General features: G+C 39.3%; 1 protein-coding gene across 4 annotated transcripts in view; it reads right to left on the bottom strand.

Moving 5' to 3' along the window:
* Positions 1-19,608, bottom strand: part of PIEZO2 (piezo type mechanosensitive ion channel component 2) — a 313,186-nt gene that overhangs the window by 112,695 nt on the left and 180,883 nt on the right. For all 4 annotated transcript variants that reach the window (XM_066992758.1, XM_048077088.2, XM_066992759.1 and 1 more), the window contains exons 6-7: positions 16,012-16,222; positions 12,827-13,040 (exon numbers count right to left, since the gene is read on the bottom strand). In XM_066992758.1, the coding sequence (XP_066848859.1) occupies positions 12,827-13,040; positions 16,012-16,222 (425 nt within the window). The remainder of the gene's footprint in view (positions 1-12,826; positions 13,041-16,011; positions 16,223-19,608) is intronic.

Genomic DNA, 19,608 nt, shown 5'->3' with positions numbered 1-19,608 from the left:
CTTCAAAGTGTTGCTATCACAACGCTATAATACAGGCGTATATACAGTGAATATAGGCTTGGTGGGTAAGTAGATCATTCTAACTTTTGTTTTAATGTCATCATATTTCTATAACTCTTTAGCAGATGTCTATGCATTTATTTTCTACCAAGTCTTGGTTTCCATAGCTTCTATTGGATCAAAGCTTTTCTGGCAATGACAAAACCAGCCCTGGTATATCTCCCACCCTCTTCTGAACATCGGTGACTTTTCTTTTAAAGGAAAACTAATTTCAAACACACAGCTATTGCATGAGAAACCTCATGAAAAAAAAAAAGAAAAAAAAAGTAATTTAAAACTTGTGTGCTAATATCATGCATATAATGAGGACAGAGAAAAATTATGAGCCATTAATCCAGGAAGCTGCAGAGGAGAAAGGATAGCTTTAAGGGTTGTGAATTATATAAAAGCTTGCAAAAACTCCAAATACAACACAAATCTTTATTCTGAGAGAAAAAAAAGGACCATATAAGCAGCCACAATAAAATCACTTTGCTCTCAAGTGAATTAACAACTTTAAAACAGGATGTTAAATCGTATCTGCTACAAAACCTGTTTTTTAAAGTAACCAGATAATGGAATTTTCTCTGAGACTATGTGACTGGAAGCTGTTAAGGACTGGACATCCATTAAAAATGACTGAACTTCAGACTTTCAAATACTTCATATATCTGAAATAAAGCAGCTGCCCTAAGAGGAATTTAAGTCTGAACATAAGGATTTGTGAAATATACCACATTTCATCTAATAATTGAGCTTTGTAGTGACCTCTATTCCAAAAGCTCATAGTATGCTTTCATTGCCTTAGAGGCAGTAACTTCCCACTGTTATCACTAATAGTAGATGTGGGTCTATTAATGCCTTGTTACTTAGACAAAGCCTATCTTCAAAAGCCTGGCATGAAGAATATTTATCTTATCAGTGGTTTTCCTCTCTGGATCCCCAAACTGTTTCATTAGCCATGGTAGAGCTCAGCAGTGCTCTGAATTTCTGGTGAGTGTTGATCTTGATCTTGACCTTTTCAGTACATCAGTAAACTAGAAAAGCAGTGATGTTGCTGTAGCCTTTGGGGACATCTGCTGGGACTTCCTGAGGTGAACATCTGCTGAGGAAATACCCTGAAGCAGCGCCTCCAGTATCTTTCCCCAGTTCTTTAATCCCAACCTGACAGCTGAGTTGCCGTCAGAGGGAGGACCACCAGTTAGGATGGCAAGAAGGTGAAATGGGGATAACGCTGCAGAAGACATTGCTTTAGGGCCCCTAAAGCTAGAGTCTCTCCATCAGCATGACCCTCTTGCACCAGCAGCTGCAGTGTCACTGCTTTGAAAGCAGCCCTGGGGCCACCAGCCCCTGCCCCAGGAAGGCCACAGCAGGGCCAGACTGCAGCTCCCCACAGGGAGCCCCCACATCTCATAGGGCCCAAGGTATTCAGATACCCCATGCTCATTCCCCTACCACAAACTTGCTTGTGGAGGTATTTTCAAAGCATTCCAGCTACAAACAGGAGGCAATTCAGGAAGCACTAAGGTTGCCACAGAGGCCATGGCCACGAAGGTTTCCCTTTGCCAAAGGGTGAGCCTGGACACCTCAGCACACAGCAAGAGGCACAGCTTAACAACATCCGTCCGTGCCGATTAGTAACTAAGGTTATTGGTTTCTCAAAGTCAGTTGGCAGAGCTGCTGAAGGGACAGGAGAAAACAGTCCGACCTCAGAAAGTATAACCCAGGCAGAGCAGGGCATCTGAAGGGAGGACAGCCTGCTCCCAAAACTCAAACAGGTAGTGCAGCCCACAGACAACCTTCTTGTCCTAAGTTCAGATGCTGGAAGAAGGATGCATTTATGCAGCGAGATCTTTGAGCGTAATGCTTCAGCAGGAATCATTTAGGAAAAGCAGACCATGCTCAAATAGCCCTAGTGAGCACCAGCATTTAGCAGGGTGGTGCTACCTGGCCAGAGCGTGCAAGTGACCTGGTACAACAGCCAACCACACAACCACCTGCCTGTTTAAGAGATTTACTGTCAGCTCTTAGAATAATGTATGCAGAAGAACAGAAAATGTTTCAAAATGTAGCTCCACACTCATTTCAACTTCGGGGTAATTTGGTCTGTGATCTAGGAACCTAAGGACAGAGACTGCAGCCAACAACTTTGAGTTTGAGTCCAAGCTCTGACTATCTGGGGGGGTTATGCAATTCATCTAACTTTTCTGTTCAGGAATTTTTCCACCTCTGAAAGGGAAGGATGATACTTTTCAGTCACATTGGGACAGTCTGCTAGGTTCAGTGATGCATGAAGAGGATAGAGATTTTCCACTTACTCAGTTGGCAGTGAAACATATTGGAAAAAAAAAAAAGCAGTTGATTGAGACCCAAATTAAGAGATTCTGCAGTAGAAAATATGAGCAAAGAAGTGTTTTTCTTATATATAGCAAATATGCTAAGGCAGAAATATAAATTGTGATTCCCACTTATTTTTAGAAAGGAAAGAGGGAAGGGAAGGGAAGGGAAGGGAAGGGAAGGGAAGGGAAGGGAAGGGAAGGGAAGGGAAGGGAAGGGAAGGGAAGGGAAGGGAAGGGAAGGGAAGGGAAGGGAAGGGAAGGGAAGGGAAGGGAAGGGAAGGGAAGGGAAGGGAAGGGAAGGGAAGGGAAGGGAAGGGAAGGGAAGGGAAGGGAAGGGAAGGGAAGGGAAGGGAAGGGGGAAGGGAAGGGAAGGGAAGGGAAGGGAAGGGAAGGGAAAATAAACAATACGGCATGAGAAAATCCCTAATTAACTAATTGCGCAACCAAAACTGTGCAACACAGCCATTTTTAAATCAGTTGTAAACTGTACCTCATTGGTTCAGTTTTTAAGTTACCACCTTCAGCTAAATGAACATAAGCAAGAGATGAATTGCATCCACTCTGAGTGTTCAGTGTAGCTGTTCTAGACCGCTTCTTGTGCAGACAAAGACTGACTCCCCTGTGTGTGCTTGATGGAGATTAGTCAGGACTGCTTTTTGTACTACCTCTGAGGAATGTGGAATGATTCCTTTGCAAACATTTATAAATTGAGCTGAAAACACAAAGAGTTCCATAAGTGCTAAATATCTATCATCATAATTCCAGGGCATGCCATAGCATGAAAATAAAGGCTGGCAGACAGACCTCAGGAAAACAGTAAAGACAGGCTTGTGGTGCCAAGAGAAGTTTTCTATTTATAATCCATGCCTGCTAATGCCACAAAGCAGTAACAACCTGAATCTGGTAGGAGGGGAGTTCTTATATTTGTTATTTTTCTGTCTTTTTTTTTTTTTCCCCAGGCATTTGATTAGTGATCATAGTAGGCAGACCTGTGCTCTTTCAAAGCAAAGAAAAATACAGGGTCACTTCTTCACAGGCATTACTTGCATGTCCACACAGGGACAAGTGGACAGGCAGGGAACATTCCCTGTGACAGGCAGGGAACCTGTATTCAAACCTGAGTGTGAGTGTGGAAATCATAAGATGCATAGTGTGTAAGGTGAGATCCATCTCTTGCTGACTGTGAACAGGGCTTCTTTTAGTACAGAGGTGTGTTGGGCCCAAGTTGTCTGAGTGGGTGCAAAAGTGGGAAGGCTCTGTGATGAGTGATTGCACACCCAGTTCAGTCAAACAGGCAAATTTGTCGTGGCACAGTGGCACTCCTAAAATCTTTGTCACCTCTCTCCATTCCTTCTACCTCAACATCTCAATGAATCTGAAGAAGCAGGCACCTTCTGCTCTTCTTACATTAATGCACAGCTATCTGGGGGCAGAAGACAGCAAAGAAGTGGCAACTTGCCAGCATTATGTCATGCAATGGTGACTGATTTTATGTTTGCAGTCTAAGTTAGGTTTCCGGATATAGTACATGTTGTTGGGAATGCCAAGACTCCCCCCTCTGCACTAACGAGAACCAACAAGGGAAAACCTGTCTCTCCTGTGTGCAGAACGTTGTTTTTGAAAGTACATCTGGTCTACATCCCTTGGTGTCTTTACAAGGCCTTAGCGTGCCTTTTGGTTTTCATCCCCTTCCTAGTCAAAGGGAAGACAGAGAGAAGTCAATCACCTGCAGTGCAACACCAGTACCATGAATAAAGTTGTGCCTGCTTCTACTGAGGCTGAATTTGGCACTTGGTGTGGGGCAAGAGTTACGGTGAATGCCAACGGCTCCACTGTGAGGATGGAGAGCCACTGCACAGACTGCCAGAAAAATTTCTGCAGTCTACTTACTAGTTCATCTGTTGCTTTTCCTAGAGAGTTTCAGACATGCCGTAAATCCTGGCACAAACAAGAATTTGCTGATTTTAAGGAACTATGGTATGCACTGAAAAGAGATGGGTATTAATAACCAAGTGAAAATCAGCAAGGGCTACAAATTCTCCCTAGTAAAACTGGTAAGTTTACACTGATTTCCCTGTTGTCACTACTGGACTTCCACCAAAAACTGAGCTAACAATTTTAACTCAATGCTGAGTACAACTCTGCTATAAAGCAAGCACAGCATGCACATCTATTACATGCCCACTAATAAGCAAATCTCCAAGGATTTTCTTCTGAATAAGCACTGAAAGAGGTGAACTCATTTTGGATGAACCTCTGAGTGCCTGTGTGGCAGACACGAAGCTGGAAATCTCACAGGACTGAGCAGGTTTGCAATACCTCCAAGACTTTCTTGCTGCACCTGACTGGGAACACCACCAGTGGTTCTCCTGTTGCATTTGGATTTTCTAGACAGTACTATTGGGACGGCTAACAGTGAGAAACTCAGAACAGGCAAAAATTAAATTATTTTTCAGTCTCGTAAAAAGATAATTTTGAAATGAAATCCTGAGCCAGATTCAGTAAATAGGACCCTTTCTTTGTCAGTCACCTTGAGCAGTTTTTGATATAACCCACACCAGCCTGTTCCAGTGAAGTAAAACACTGAAAAGGAATGAAAGAATATTAAGGTATGTTAGGAACCAGTACTTCTTCCTCATAGGAAGACGAAACAAACTTAATGGAGAAGTTTAGAAGACTTCCTATGAATTTTCCATTATTCCTTTTTTTAACTCTTATTTGCAACTCTTTTGCTGTGCTGTCATTACTTCAGGTAACGACTCATCATCCCTGGCTATAGGTGTCCTGTAAATGATGTAGAGGATAGTATTGCTAATCCACCTATTTCAGAGCAGCCTGTTGTTACTAGCTATCAATAAAAATAAAATTTCTTCACTAGGTTTATGCAACTTCACTTGCCATTTTATTTACCTTCCTTGTTCAGTGAAGTAGGGGCTAGACAGCCCATTCAAAGTTCAAAGCCTCATGGGGAATTTGCACAGCCCATGAGCATAGGGATGAAAACCTTGTAATTTCTGGTGAGAAGAGACTGAAGAGAAATACTGCTAACTTCATCTGTTGAAGTGAATGGGATCAAGGGTGGCAACACTGTTTCATGTTCATAAATCGCATTCAACAAGTAATGAAACAGCATAAAGAAGATGTTAACTAGATCACTGAATACAAAAGACAGCTTTAAAACCAGTTATTGAACTATGTGAAAATGAACCTATAGTCCCCAGCCTTTTAGATGAAAATGCTGTTTGCAGTTTTAAAGCCAGTCGACCTTTAAACACACTTTGGACAGACTCTTCCTATGGGGATCCCTTCTGAGAGGGGTCTGCATGTGCTGGGCTCCCTGGTATCTTCAGAGGAGCAGAGGGGGTCAAAAGCCAAGAGGTAACCTGTACTGTGAAGCTTGTATTGCAGTCAGGAAACCAAATGTGTGGAGGAGTAAATCAGACATATGATACATGCTACAGAACTGTCCCCTTGCTATGGGTTTGCATCCTTCACCTTCTTTAAAAGAAAGAAAATCTGACATGAAAATTAAATGGGTTTTATGAAACAAAATGAGCTTTGAACCTCACAGATTTTGTTATGTGTAAAGATGGGTGAACTCTGCTGTAAAATCTCCAAATCAGCAAAATTGCTATGCCGTTGATGGGATTTCTTTGCAATTCACTAGCTCAGCCTGCAGCTGAGCCAGGCAGCGATGCACAGCAGCAGGACAGTGGAAGCTCCAAGTGGGACTGCCTCTAGCTGCAAGAGCACAGAGAGGAGCAGGACTGCAGCACCTTTCACTGTGCAGTCAGGATTACCCCCACCATGGGTCTCCTGCATTGCTAATTAACAGAGAACCATCACGTCTGTATGGCTGAGATTTCACTTTTTCCTATTCTGAACTACAGTTCAGGTAGTTCATAATGAAAAGTGCTTCTGAAGGTGAGCGGTAATTGACTTTTTACTTGGGGATTTAGCAAAAGTTTGCACCCTCCCTTTTTTATTTTTATTTTATTTTTATAAACTGTATTTTTTACTTGTAGAAGAATAACTCATTTTCCCAAGGTTTTCCCATGGACACATTGTGAAAATTTTCTGTGAGTGACAGACATCTGAAGCATTATAACAATGAAATTTATGGGAACAAATATAAATGATTCCTCAGAGCTGCCTAAATCTAAGACAGTACTCCTTGTCCCTTCTTTTTTTCATGTTAACCAAATGGGCTTGGGCTTTCATTGGGAGGGAGGGCAGATAACAGGCAGGGCAGGCATAAATGAAGATATAATAATGAGTTTCAGCACTTGGCTTCAAGTGCTTTAAGAGCAGCTATTTTTTCCTAGTATTCTGTTTCTGCCTCCATCAGCAACTGACTGTCGAAATGGAAATGCTCCAGGTCATAGAGAACTTTCCCACTTCCCTAGGACTCCCATTAAGTCCACTCATTCCACATTATGCCTGTCTGTCTGGGTCCACGGGAAGAATGTAAAGCATCTCCACCTTCCAAAACACCCCCAGTTCTTACTGTTCCAGTAAATAAAAATCTGAATTCAGAAATCCAGGGTATGATTCGTGGGAATATTTTAAGACAAAGACCCTGGTCACTACACTGACTGAAACTGGGTTATGTGGTCTTCTTTACCAATCAAAAAGAAATGGCATCAGCTGAAAACCTAGCTTAAAATAAAAAATAAAAAATAAGCAACTCCAAAAAAGTTTCCCTAGAGGATGTCCCAGTTTTCAACTTGAACTTACCTAAAAACCCTCTTTATGTAGCTACATTAATTGAGTAACAGCAATAGCAACAATTTTTCAGATTTTAAGATATAGTTTATCTTGTGTATATTTAAAATAGATTTCATTATAAATTGAAGCCATCAAGAACTGTTACAGATCTCCTCCTCCAAGCTTTCTTGTTCTTGTTCTGATTTTTTCCCCATCTTAATCCTGTTGTATTGCTCTACTTTGTTGTAACGAACAGTCTCAACTGTCCACTCATTGTTATCTGCCATGGTTGCTCATGAGATTGGAGTCTGGTTTTCAGAAATAAAGTTTGTGCAGTTGCGCTGCCCATGCACAAGGGCTTTTATATATGACCTTTTCCTAATGAAATCTGGTCAGCTTCAATTATATCTGACAAAAAAGTAACAGTTTTCTCAATCTTATGAAAATCTAAGCTCTTTTTCTTTTTGAAAAAAATAGTATCCCTGTAGAGAGGAGACAAATGCTCCTACCAAAGGAAAGGCTAGTGAACGTACCCATCCCACATTAAACAAAAGCAAACACATGGGAAAGATTGTCTCAACTGTGGCAGTCTTTGAATATTTTTGGACACCAGATATAGATTATTAGGTAGTTAATATGAAATTATATTATAATGAGGACTCTAAAGGTTCAGCTGATAGAAAATGGACTGTTTACTGTGTAGTACAGAAGTGTTTTCTAACATTATATTGAGAAACTTGCTTTGTATAGTGCACAAAAACCTTGGATAAAACATCCTTTGCAGAATCACACAATTCAGAGCTGCACTTGCCCTGGGCTACCTCATAGTTTAGAAAGTGATTACAATAATAGCAAGGATGATTGCTGTCTTTTGTCAACAGTAATCTGAACTTGCATTTCTAAGCTGTTAACAGAATCATTCAATTCCTTTGCAAGATAATTAAAAAATATACAGATAATGAAACTGAAGATAAAGCTCTAAGAAAGCACATAAACTAAAGCCTTCTAAGTGGTATTAACAGTCTCCTATGCTGTGGTGCATTACATAGCTAATATGAAATTCAGCTGCAAAACTCTCATAAGAATAACATCGATTAGCTAAGTTCTGCAAGAGAGAAATCCTTGTTCTCAAACCCAAACCAATCAGAGTGACAAAAGCAGTGGCCAGCACGCCATGGTTTGGAACTCACTCTGCAAGCACAAAGTGTGCCTTTGCTGACAGAGGAAGATGGAAATGGAACAAGGGCAGAGCAGTATCCTTGTACTGCACGTCTCCAGAGGTCTGTGCACTTGCAGTGGGTGTTGTAGTGCCATGGTGGTAAGTGACTGAAAAAAAATCAGTCAGAAGGCACAAAAGCTGTCCCAGCCAAAGGGCAGCTTAATATAAGATACATAAATGAACTTCAAACACTCTGTCTTACCAAAGCTTGTTACTAATCATCACCACAAACCCTATTTAAAAATCCTCTCCTTGAAGAGATTTATAGGCACCCTTCAGAACAAAATTTCCTGTTGAAAAGACAGCCTTAGATTAGACTTTCCCATTCAGATTGCAATGAAGCTATCAGCTGTGTAATTCCAAATTCCCATTCACTTAAAGAAGTTGTGAAGTAATGTCCTACTGTCAAGTGGCTGACACTCCCTGGACTTCCAGGTTTGCCTCACTTCATAAGCGTGATGACTTCCCACAGATGACACCATTTTTACTTTTTCAAACATTACTTGCCTGAAAACTAAACACCATGTAAGACAGATCTAAAACTCTAAGAAAGAACATAGGTTTTAACTTACATCTGATTACTGGATCTTGAAACAAACACACTCACAAACAAAGTTTTGGACAGGAATAACTTTACTAACTCAGGATAAACTTCATACCACTGCACTGATCTTATTTCTTCATGTTGGCAAGGCCTTATCATTGCCCTAATTACATCCTTTTTGCCAAAATAAACATCATCAGGAAGAAAGGAGGCAGCAATCTGAAAAATGGCAAACATTATTGCATATTTTTTCAGGCTGTAACACCGTGTACATAATTTCCAAAGTCATTTTAGCTCATTGACTTGTTTTTATTAAATCAGGTGAAATGAATTTTATGGCAGAAATGTGATATTTTCAGAATTTTGTTTTATATGGATGCTTCTTGCTATTGTTTTCCCACCTCTGCAAATCACCAATCGGCAACAGAGCAGCAAGTCAACACAGAAGGTCAATATTTTAAATGGGGATACAGAAGGAGCGCGAACACTTTATTTGGCAGAGGTGGGTTAGCATATAACCAGTGTTAACTTAAGCAACTAGATAACACCTAACGGAGAGGCCAATTTGGCCTTATTGACACCAGTCCCCCTGAGCCATTTAGGACCACTCTTTCCAAGGCAGTCAGGGCATTGCCTTGAATGACAGCTACTCACTTCTCTACTATGGGCTGGTCTGCAGAAGAAAGACTGTAAGCAGCAGAGGAAGCTTCATAAAAGCTCACCACTAGTGTGCCTATCCCTGACACATCGGCTATACTTCAGATTTTCAGTACCCTATATATTCTTCAATCTGCAGACTCCATTGCACACTGGATGGCATTTAAGTGTGTGTTTGTGCTTATGTCATTTCTGTATGTCCATAGCAAAACCAGAAAGTCACTATAGTAGATTTCAAACTTTGTAGAAGAAGATCAGTGTCTTTACGTTTGATAACAGCAATAAGGCAAATACATAGGGCTGTGTTATCACAATATCCTATTGCAGGGCAGCGGTGGAGGTAGTTTGCTTACAGAATCCCATAAGGTTCCAGGGCAAAACATCTAAGTTCACCAGAGGGGATATATTTCCCTGGTTTTATTTCAGACCACCCCCTTTCAAGAAAACTACTTTCCTCTGGTGACACTGTTCAGTCACTTCTTGCAGTCACAACTGCTGAATTTTGAGTGGAAGCATTTTTAAAAGGAAGAAGCAGCACAAGCATGATGCAAACCTAAGCTGGAAAATATTAACTTGAGAATTTTCCAGCTTGTTTACGTATAATTTAACAATCTAGTCTGAAATCAATCGACACAGTGGTGAACTGAATGCATAAGTATTCAGAGACAACACTTTTTTTGTGGAGCAGAAACAACTTGCACATTTCTTACAAACCTGAGATCTCAAACCCAGAAATACCAATCTTAGCCTTATGCTCTGCAAAGAGAAAAAATATACACCAATAGCCCAACAGCAGTAATTTTCACATCTGTCTTCGCATCCGAGGAGAGTTTAGCCTGGGGGACAAGCCCTCAAAACTTCCCAGAGAAATAAAAGCCCTTCTTTATGTTTCCTTTCCCCTTCATTTACAGATAAAGGTCTATTTATAATGGCCCTAAAGCTAACACATGCAATTACATGTACCTGTTGCAAATTTTTGCATACAGTGAATATTTTTCAACTAAATAAGGAGAGTTCATACAGCTAAGTATAAGAACAATCTTTTGTTCTCCTTTTGCAAAAAACAGGCAATAGCATGTTCTGGGTGAGAATAGCAGAGAAAAATACTGAGAATCAGATTCTTTTCTCAGCATATAATTTACCCATGAAAGCCACCCACTAACATTAAAGGGAACTCTGAATATTTAGCTTCACTTTAAACCAAGATGGTAGATAAAATAGCAAGGTATCAAATTTCTTCTAGGATGAGAAATGCTAAAATACTTTTTCTGTACCATTCCAGTATGTGTCTCTCATTTTCCTCTCCTCCAGCCTCTGCTTACATCCGAGTCCTACTCTAATCATTAAAAACCTTATTAGTGGCTTTTCTGACACTCAGATTTGCAACCTCCAAGCACTGGTAACACCTGTCTTGATGCTCTTCAATCACCTCTCCCTAAAAGCAGATCAAAGAAAATTCGCACACAAACCACGAGTAAAGAAAGAATATAATCACTACACCTCCTGTTGAAGTCACGTTCCAATACAATTTCCTATGTAATTTAGAACATCAGTTCTTCATGTTATATGTATAAAAGACAGTACACAACAGTACCATTTCAAGAGGAAGTCAACAATAAGATTACATGATTTTTGCTTACAAAAACTAGCAAGATCAATAAATGTTCCAAAGCCCAACATGAGAATTTTTTTTATCCACACTCTGAAGGTGCTTCAGTGAAGATAATTTTTTTGCAATCTTACTTCTCATTTCAAAAAATAGTGACTAATACAAAGTGCTATATTTTCACTGAATGAAATTTAATCATAATCTGTAAAATTTACAAAAATAACCTAACATAGGAACTAAGCTTGAGACTAAATTAATTGAAAATTAAAGGAAGTTAAAATTAATAACAAAAATATTAAAATGAAGAAAAGAACTTTTACAAATGATGCATCTGAAGATTTTTTATAGCAAAAATGTTGTGAAACATACTTCCTCTCCAGATAAAGTTTTACTGCTGTCTGGTGATAAAACATTATGAGATGATAACTTCATATGTAGATAGATAAGAATTTTTGTTTCTTTATTAATACACAGAGAAAGTAACATGAAGATTTTAGGGAAGTTGTGAATATTTTAGCAACTCAGAACTGCTAGAAATCATCCATTCTCCTATATTGACCTCTAGGTGGCACAAAAGAACGTAAACGAAGTAGACCTTTTCTGATTTTCCAGGTAATGCTATGCCCTCCAAAATCAGCCTCCTCCAGTCAGCAATTCCAACATGACAGAACACACATTTATTAATCTGTACTAAATAAAATTTCAAAATAAATATTAAAGTACCAACTACTGTAGCTAAGCAGCTCATTTTTACTGCTCTTAATGAAGTACACTGAGATATAAATCATTAATTGATTCACCCCGGTACGTCTGATATCCCTTCACTTTCAACTTATAATACTTATAAGGAACAATAGGCTTACTAGAAATAAAAATAAGTTTTATACTTAATTTAATTTAAGGAAACACTACAGGACTATAAACACATACCATTAAAACAATTTGCAGTCATAATTCAGCAGGAAAAAAAATAGTAAGGAATAAAACACATCCATTACTTCATCTTCTTTTAGACTTCAGTATAAAAGCACATAAAAAAATTAAAGGGTCGGCAAAGTCACATCCATTCAATATTTACTGCGGCAGTAACTAGAAATTAATTTGCTTTTTGACCCAGAAGTGATGCAGCTGTTGGTATGAACATAAGATCAGCATGTTCTGCATGACCACAGAGAATTTTTATATTAACAGTCTAGTATTATGCACAGCAGATGAAGTACCACAGCAGCCCTCAGTCTCTGCACACAAGGATGGTGCCACACATTCATTTTGCCTCAGTTAAGACACTACTATGTTAGACCTCAGAATATTTCTTTTCCTCTAACAAAAATGTACATGCATACACTGCCTTTGCATCAATACTGCCACTGGCTTCCTTTATCTCCTGTCTTAGTCAAATCCTTCTCACTCACATTTGAGCCTCACTAAAATAAAAAATAAAAAAAATATAAAATAATAATAATAAAATCACCTTGCCCTCCTAACCTGCCCCAGCCCTCTGTATACAATTGCCCAGACAGGACTGTCACCATTGTATCATCCAAAATATTCAGCCTGTTTTGCTTCCACTCTTCAAAGACTGAACATGATGTTTCCCAAAGTTACACAGAAAACTTGTCAAAGCATTATGTGGAAGACCATCCGCATCGACATGTGGTAACAGAGCATTGCATCATATGTCCACAACTAAACAAGAAAGGGATTTCTCTCACCTGGCGTAGAAATCTTTTGGTGGAACAACTTCCTGGAAGAACTGTAGCTGGTACAGATAAAGTCCAATTATGTGCCCCGCACTGAATATAGCCATTAATACACACAGACAGCTGAATATCAGCGGATCAAATACTTGGCAACAGGACCACCATGTGCACAGGCCCAAAAATACAATGAAATACACAGCTGAGGTCAAAGATGGCACCATCATACCTGTCAAACAAAAATGTGAAGGGTTGGAAAAGTGTGGGAAACACCAGCATTTAGTTAATACTTCTGTCTGACAAGCGTATTAAACAACTTAATCTAGTTAGGTTTATGCTAATTATTAGAATTAGCTCTTAAGACTGCTGTTAGCTGGGAGACTAAAAGGATCTTTTTCTTTTTTTTTTTTTTTTCTTGATTCACTTATTCTGTACCTTTGTTGCTCCAAGATGAAATCTTCTCTCACATTTGTAAAGATGTTTTGCAAAGCATGGAGAAAGCCAGAAATGTGGCCGCAAGGCCAGCCAATGGAGACACTGTGCCTGAGAGCACTGGCATATTGGATTTCAAAATGAACTGCAAGTACAAGATGCTAAAATTGCATGATGGATGAACAGTGAAAAGCCTTGTCATATAAATCTTGAGATATCTTGAGTTATTAAAAATGAAAAAAAACTGATACATATACTGAAAATAAAAGGTATCTAGAAAATATTCAGTAGATTTTTTATTCTTTTGACTTTTTAACTCATAGAAACTTGTAATTTGCATATGAAAAGTACTCTGCTGTCTTACCTATGTATATTGATTTTGCTCTTACACAAGTAACAAGAGTATTTCACTTGTGAAAATGTCTGATTGGTGAAGGAGATCCGATGCTCTGTATGTATCCCACAAAAGAAATGATGAAGCACGAAAGATATACACGTCCAGGAGTGGAAACCAGGAGAAAATGATATAGACAGCTTACATCCAGCTTAGCAGTTTAGTGCTGTCACTGAAGTAACAGTACTGAAGCTAAGAGAACTATGTAGGGATGGCTGCCCCCACTTATTTTTAACTTCTTTACTAGTGCATCTGAACGCTGCCTTCCTTCAGGACAGATCTGCAGGTTCCCGGTGCCCCGTGGCTCCGGTATGGCCACAGCTACCTTTGCTGTGTGTGCTCCAGGGGTCAGGATCAGTCCCTGACAGACATGACATGCCCAAATGGTAGCCCCAAACATTTCTGTCCCCAGCCTTTATGGAGCAGAGTCCTTGCAAGTCCTTGCAAGGCAGCAGGGGACAGAAAGGGTCTCAGAAGGCAGGGGGCTTCACTCTGGAATTTAATGGCAGAAATTGTCAAAAGCTGGCCACAAGCATGGGATGCTAGGCAAAATGTGTACTATAAGGATCCTTACCCATGGTAAATTTGCTTGAGTTTCATTCTTGCAACCTTTTACATCATGCTTCAGACCATGTCTTTAGCCTAGGGTGTTTGTTTCTGCTCTGGCATATAATCTGCTGGCTTTTCCATAGGCTTGCAGTTTTAAAAGCATGACAGAACCGCAGGGATCATCTATTCTGACTGTCTCAGTAACGCAGGATATACAATTTTACCCAGTAATTTCTGCCTCAAGCCTATAGCTATATCTTTTCTTCCTTCAAAGAGATACTTTGACTTAATTTAAACACTTTAGGAGAAGGAGAATATGCGATATCCGTAAATAAGTTGTTTATAATGGCAAATTACTCTGGCTGTGAAAAATTCAAAATTTATTTCCGGTCTCAAATTGTTTTAACTATTGGATCACATTATAACTTCTGCTAGATTAAATGTCTGCCACAAATATGTAGGTTCTTTGTACCCTTGTCAGTACTTTAAGACTGCAATCAAACCATCATTCGTATATATATATATATTTTTTTCTTGGCACAGTGAATAAGGAAGTATTTAACTAATTAAGCTTGAGGTCTCTCTCTGGAATATAGGCTTCCCAGACCTCAAGCTCTTTTTGTAACTTTCCTTTGAACACCTCCCAGTCCTCAGTGTGTTTTGGAATTACGCAGACAAGTTGCCCAATGCCACCCTGAAGAAAATGCCTCCTACCACTTGTGTGTGATACTTCTGCTTCGTCCTCCATGGGTTATGTTTTGTTTATACTCATGCAACTTAAGAAAGGCACTGAAATAATTTTCATTTGCCTATACCTGTTAGCCATTCTTTTTCATGGCATCTCCCTTCCCTGATGTCATTCTCCACAGTGATCCACATAGCCTATTTTTTCCCCTTTTTAGATTTATTACTTTGAATTTGGCTACGTGTAGGGCTGTCAGACGAGTTTGCATTAGTGAAAGAGCCTGCCTTACCAAAAAATCCACATCAGTCCTGTCCTTGTCATCTAACACACTTGTATACCACCTTTTTATATTTTATATTCCAGCATACTTCTGTGTTACGTATACACTTATACTTCATATGTAGGGATCCTGTTCAAACACCACAGTAGGCAGATAAATACTAATTTACAACTGCAGGAACGTATGTTCAATTAATTTACTACAACCAACAACAATTTTGTGTGCTTCTTTTCTCTCTGTAGCTGATTATGTATTACTAAAGAAAATGTTATATACAATGTTACTGTATCATATCAAAAAAGCTACTTCTACCAACCAACATTGAAGTCACATCAAAAATCATTGTGAAGTCTGATATCACTTTCGTTACACCCTGCGTGGTTCACCTATTAATCACTTTTCTTTCTTTCTTTCTCTCTTTCCTTTCCTTCCTTCTCTTTCTCTGCCTTTCTCTTTCTCTCTCTTTCTTTCTCCCTTTCTCTCTCTCTTTCATTCTCTCTTTTTTTTAAAGGCTATGCAAATACAGTTCCTTTTTACACTTGGAACTGACAGTACCAAACCTATAAATTCATGTTATTGTCACTTATAATATGCAACCACTCACCATTTGGTTATAACAGAAAATGTAAAAGTCATATATGGAATGATAGGTCCACGTAGTCGTAGTAGCACAAAAAAAAAAATAAGCAACTCAGCGTATTCCAATGCCTGCCAAAAAGTTAATTTAAATAAAATCAGCAGCAATTTCTTTTCCCTTAAAAATTTCCATTGTTATTCCCGCAGGTGCCAGAGCGCTGAAAACTCATTTGTTAAATGCATAATCTAATGGGCTCTGGAGGAAATTTTTCAAATGCACCAACCTGCTGAACCAAGTAAAATTGTAACAACAACTTTTCCAGTGGTGGTTATCATGTTGCCAATAAACTCCCTCAGTTTGGATGCTAGGGAGGCGATTCTACGCAGCAGTTTTAATTTCATCGTTTCCTCAAATTCTGCTTCAACACCGTCTTCATCATCCAGGTCTTCTTCATACATCAAAGCATCATCTGGCTCCAACTTTTCTCTTACAGCCTAAATGAGGAGGGGTAAAAAAAGAGAGAATGCAAGAGAAAGAGACAAAAAGAGATATGACATTATATATATATATATTATTTAACAATGAAGTCTTCTTATAGTCTTTGACTATATGTAAGGAACAAGAGAATTATGAAAGATGTACTAGAGCTAGAGTTGTACATTGATGGCTCCCACTTCGGATCCGTCTCAAGAGAAAAGGATGTTAAGAGTTGTCTCTGAGAAAGGCTTCAGTCTTCCTACACATGCACAACAGGCTGCATGTTCATTTCCATATGAAATTTGATCTGGTTTGCTCAGCTTTCTTTCCATCTTGCAATCTATAATCTCAAACTCCTCTCTGGGTCAATGGCTTTGGGTATAAGCTTCATACACTAACCAAAAGTGCCCTTCTTCATCTAAAGATGCTCCTAAAGCATCTAAAGATGCTCCTAAACTAACCTAAATTTCAACCCTTTCTCAGACTTTTAATGCAAAATCTGAGTGTGAGTGATCTGAGACAGAACAAGGGCTGAGATAAATGGTCAGATAGCTCATGGGTGACAGAAGGGCAGGCTGGGAGAGAAAAACTATATCCAGCAGAGACTCAGGGAAAGAATGAGAAATGATGAGGTTGGCTGATGTTGAAAAAACAGGAGAAAAAGTCAACAAGAGAGAAGTAGTGAAAGCTTGAGTGATCTGCAACAACTTAGCATGGGAAATGAGACCAGTGGCTTAGAACTGCACAATGGAAAAAGGAAAAGAAGGAAATGGGAAAAGGTCTCTCATACTTGAGCAGTTTGTTAGGATTTGGCAGTGGCCTTCACCATCAAGTCTCCATCGTATCTTGGAAACCAGAAGACATACAGAGCTCGAGTGATGCAGACTAAATCATCAACCCACTGTAAGAATCACCAGGATTAGCAGGAGGCCCACCCAGAGATACCATTTATGGAAATATTAGTCATTCACAGGGGCACAAAGGGGCACATATACATATATACATATATATAAACATATATAAATATATATAAATGTAATAGTTTTGAGCCAGAATCTCACTCTGTAATATATCATAGCTTCTTTGGCACTAATCTGAATTTATATTAGCTAATGTTCTGGCCAAGCAGTATCTTTGTGTGTGAAAGTGAGAAAGAGAGATTATTGATATTTTTCATTAGAATAGCAATATTATATTTATTGGTGACTTCTGGCAGCAAAATATTCCACACTGACAGATAAGATTGCAGTAGGAATAGCTGAACTCTAAGCCTGCTTAACTCAACCAAATTCTTCAGTACCATTTCGTTATGTAGATTCCCAAAGGGAATAAAATTCTCTCTGGGCTCCTTTATTTCACCTCTAAGCTTGGTGCCAACTTTCTCCTTCTACTTTGGAGCATTAACAATGTTGTGAATGCCCAGAAAAAGCCCGCTCATTCTCAATAGCATCTATTTTACAGACAATGAAATATGTATTAAAAACAGTAGGGCTGATCTGGGAAATCTACCTTTCTTTTGGACATAACTGGCTATTTCACTAACTATATGCGTTTCAGGACATGCAGCACAAAGAAGTTTACAGTCTGTTCATTGTTGCAGCTCCTTTCTGAGCTCCTGTTTAGACAGGAGCTACTTAAATAGTCAGAAACAATGGTGACAGTAGTCTGAATGATAGATACTGCTCTCAATTCTACCACAGCTGTTTTAGTGAGAAGGGCAAAAGTAATGATCACTTCTTCTTAGGCTGGATTACTAGATAAATCTGCTCCTCACCTAGTCCTTTTACGCTCAGTCCTGCTCTTCCTAGACTGGCTCTACTGCTCTGTGCCTTTAGCTTAATATTTTTCTAGTAAACTGTGAAACTTTCAACAGTGTTCACGCCCCAAACCAAAGAAAATCAGTGGGATTGCTGGGTATTTAGAAGTTATGAAACAGCTCTCCAGCTATACACAGGACCTGTGTGAAGGAGACCATTGTTTCCTCAGCTAGTGCTTTCAACGTCCTAAAGACAGCAGGCATTGAAATGTGTAATTCCTTAAAATAACATGAAAGGAATAATTTCAAAATAAATAAGATATTCCAAGGGAGATTTTGAGGACAGGTATCTGTATAAATACCATGAATCTATACTGAACATGAAGATAAGAATCATACATTTTCTACAGCTTAAGGTGAACAGGAGTTCTGTCTAAATTGCTGAGATAGCACTATACATATGCAGGAACAAGACATAAAAGTCCGAAGAGTCACAACAGAAAAAAAAAATATATTATCCATATGGAAGTAGAAAAAGTTCTTGAGGGAATAATGTAACAAAATTACAATATTTTCAAGTCTAAATTGGAGGAAAAAACACTATACTTTCAAAGTTCAAAATAAATAAGAGGACAGAGAAGTAAGAAAATCATGTAAAAACAGCCCAATGAAAGCTGGGACTTTAACTTTTACTGTATATTCCCCCTCATCGCAGGTGCCGAAAGCTGAATTTCACACCTCACTGTCATCTTTTTTTTTTTAGATTTTCATATCATAGGAAAAAAAAATATGATCCTTTTTATCATCATGATAAAAATGATCCTATTTTTTTTACTTGACAGGACTAATCACTCTTGTTTCATTGATCTTTAGGCTACATTTTGTCTTAACAGTTCAATATTAATAATCTGGTATTGACACACATGACACAGCATGCCCAGGGAAAGGCACTAGGAGGGAGACTACTTCACTCAACTAGGATACTGCTGAGAAGGAGATGATGGTCTAAACTTTCCTTTTCATACGAGGAAGCATAGCTAAAAGCTTGAAAGTTGATGAGTTTGGTGAGGCTGGCCAGGCCCTCTGGGGGCCACCTGCCCCAGCAAGGCCACCCAGAGCAGGGTGCCCAGCACCACGTCCAGGCGGCTTCTGAAGGTCTCCATGAGGAGACCCCACGGCCTCTCTGGGCAGCCTGTGCCAGTGCTCGGCCACCCGCACAGCACACAAGTGCGGCCTGCTGCTCACAGCTGTGCCCGCTGCCCCTTGTATGGTTACTGGGCACCACAAGAGGCAATGGGCACAAATTAGGGGGTTAGCTTCTGCTAACAAACTTAGTCAGTTTCTGCATCTCTGTTTGCTATCCGTAAGTGCTTTTAAGGATATCTTTACCCTTATTCTGTCTCTCAGTGGTCTTATTCATGCCATTCATTTTCAGTGAAAAGACTTTGAGAGCTAAACAACTATAGGTTTCACTCTTTTGTATACAAACCTATCTCTTTGCAATTTGGTATCCAAGATGAAGTGAAGTATCCGGAAGGCTGTGTTCCTTTTCTGAAGCAGCTGAAAGGCCATGTTCCAGTGTATATCAAAAAGACAAACTTTGGATTCCCCCGGTCTCATATCCACCACCAACCAACTGGATTAGCT

Source organism: Anser cygnoides, chromosome 2 (assembly GCF_040182565.1).
Source record: "Anser cygnoides isolate HZ-2024a breed goose chromosome 2, Taihu_goose_T2T_genome, whole genome shotgun sequence".
Classification (NCBI taxonomy): Eukaryota; Metazoa; Chordata; class Aves; order Anseriformes; family Anatidae; genus Anser; species Anser cygnoides.
This window is presented reverse-complemented; position numbering and strand designations above follow the sequence as displayed.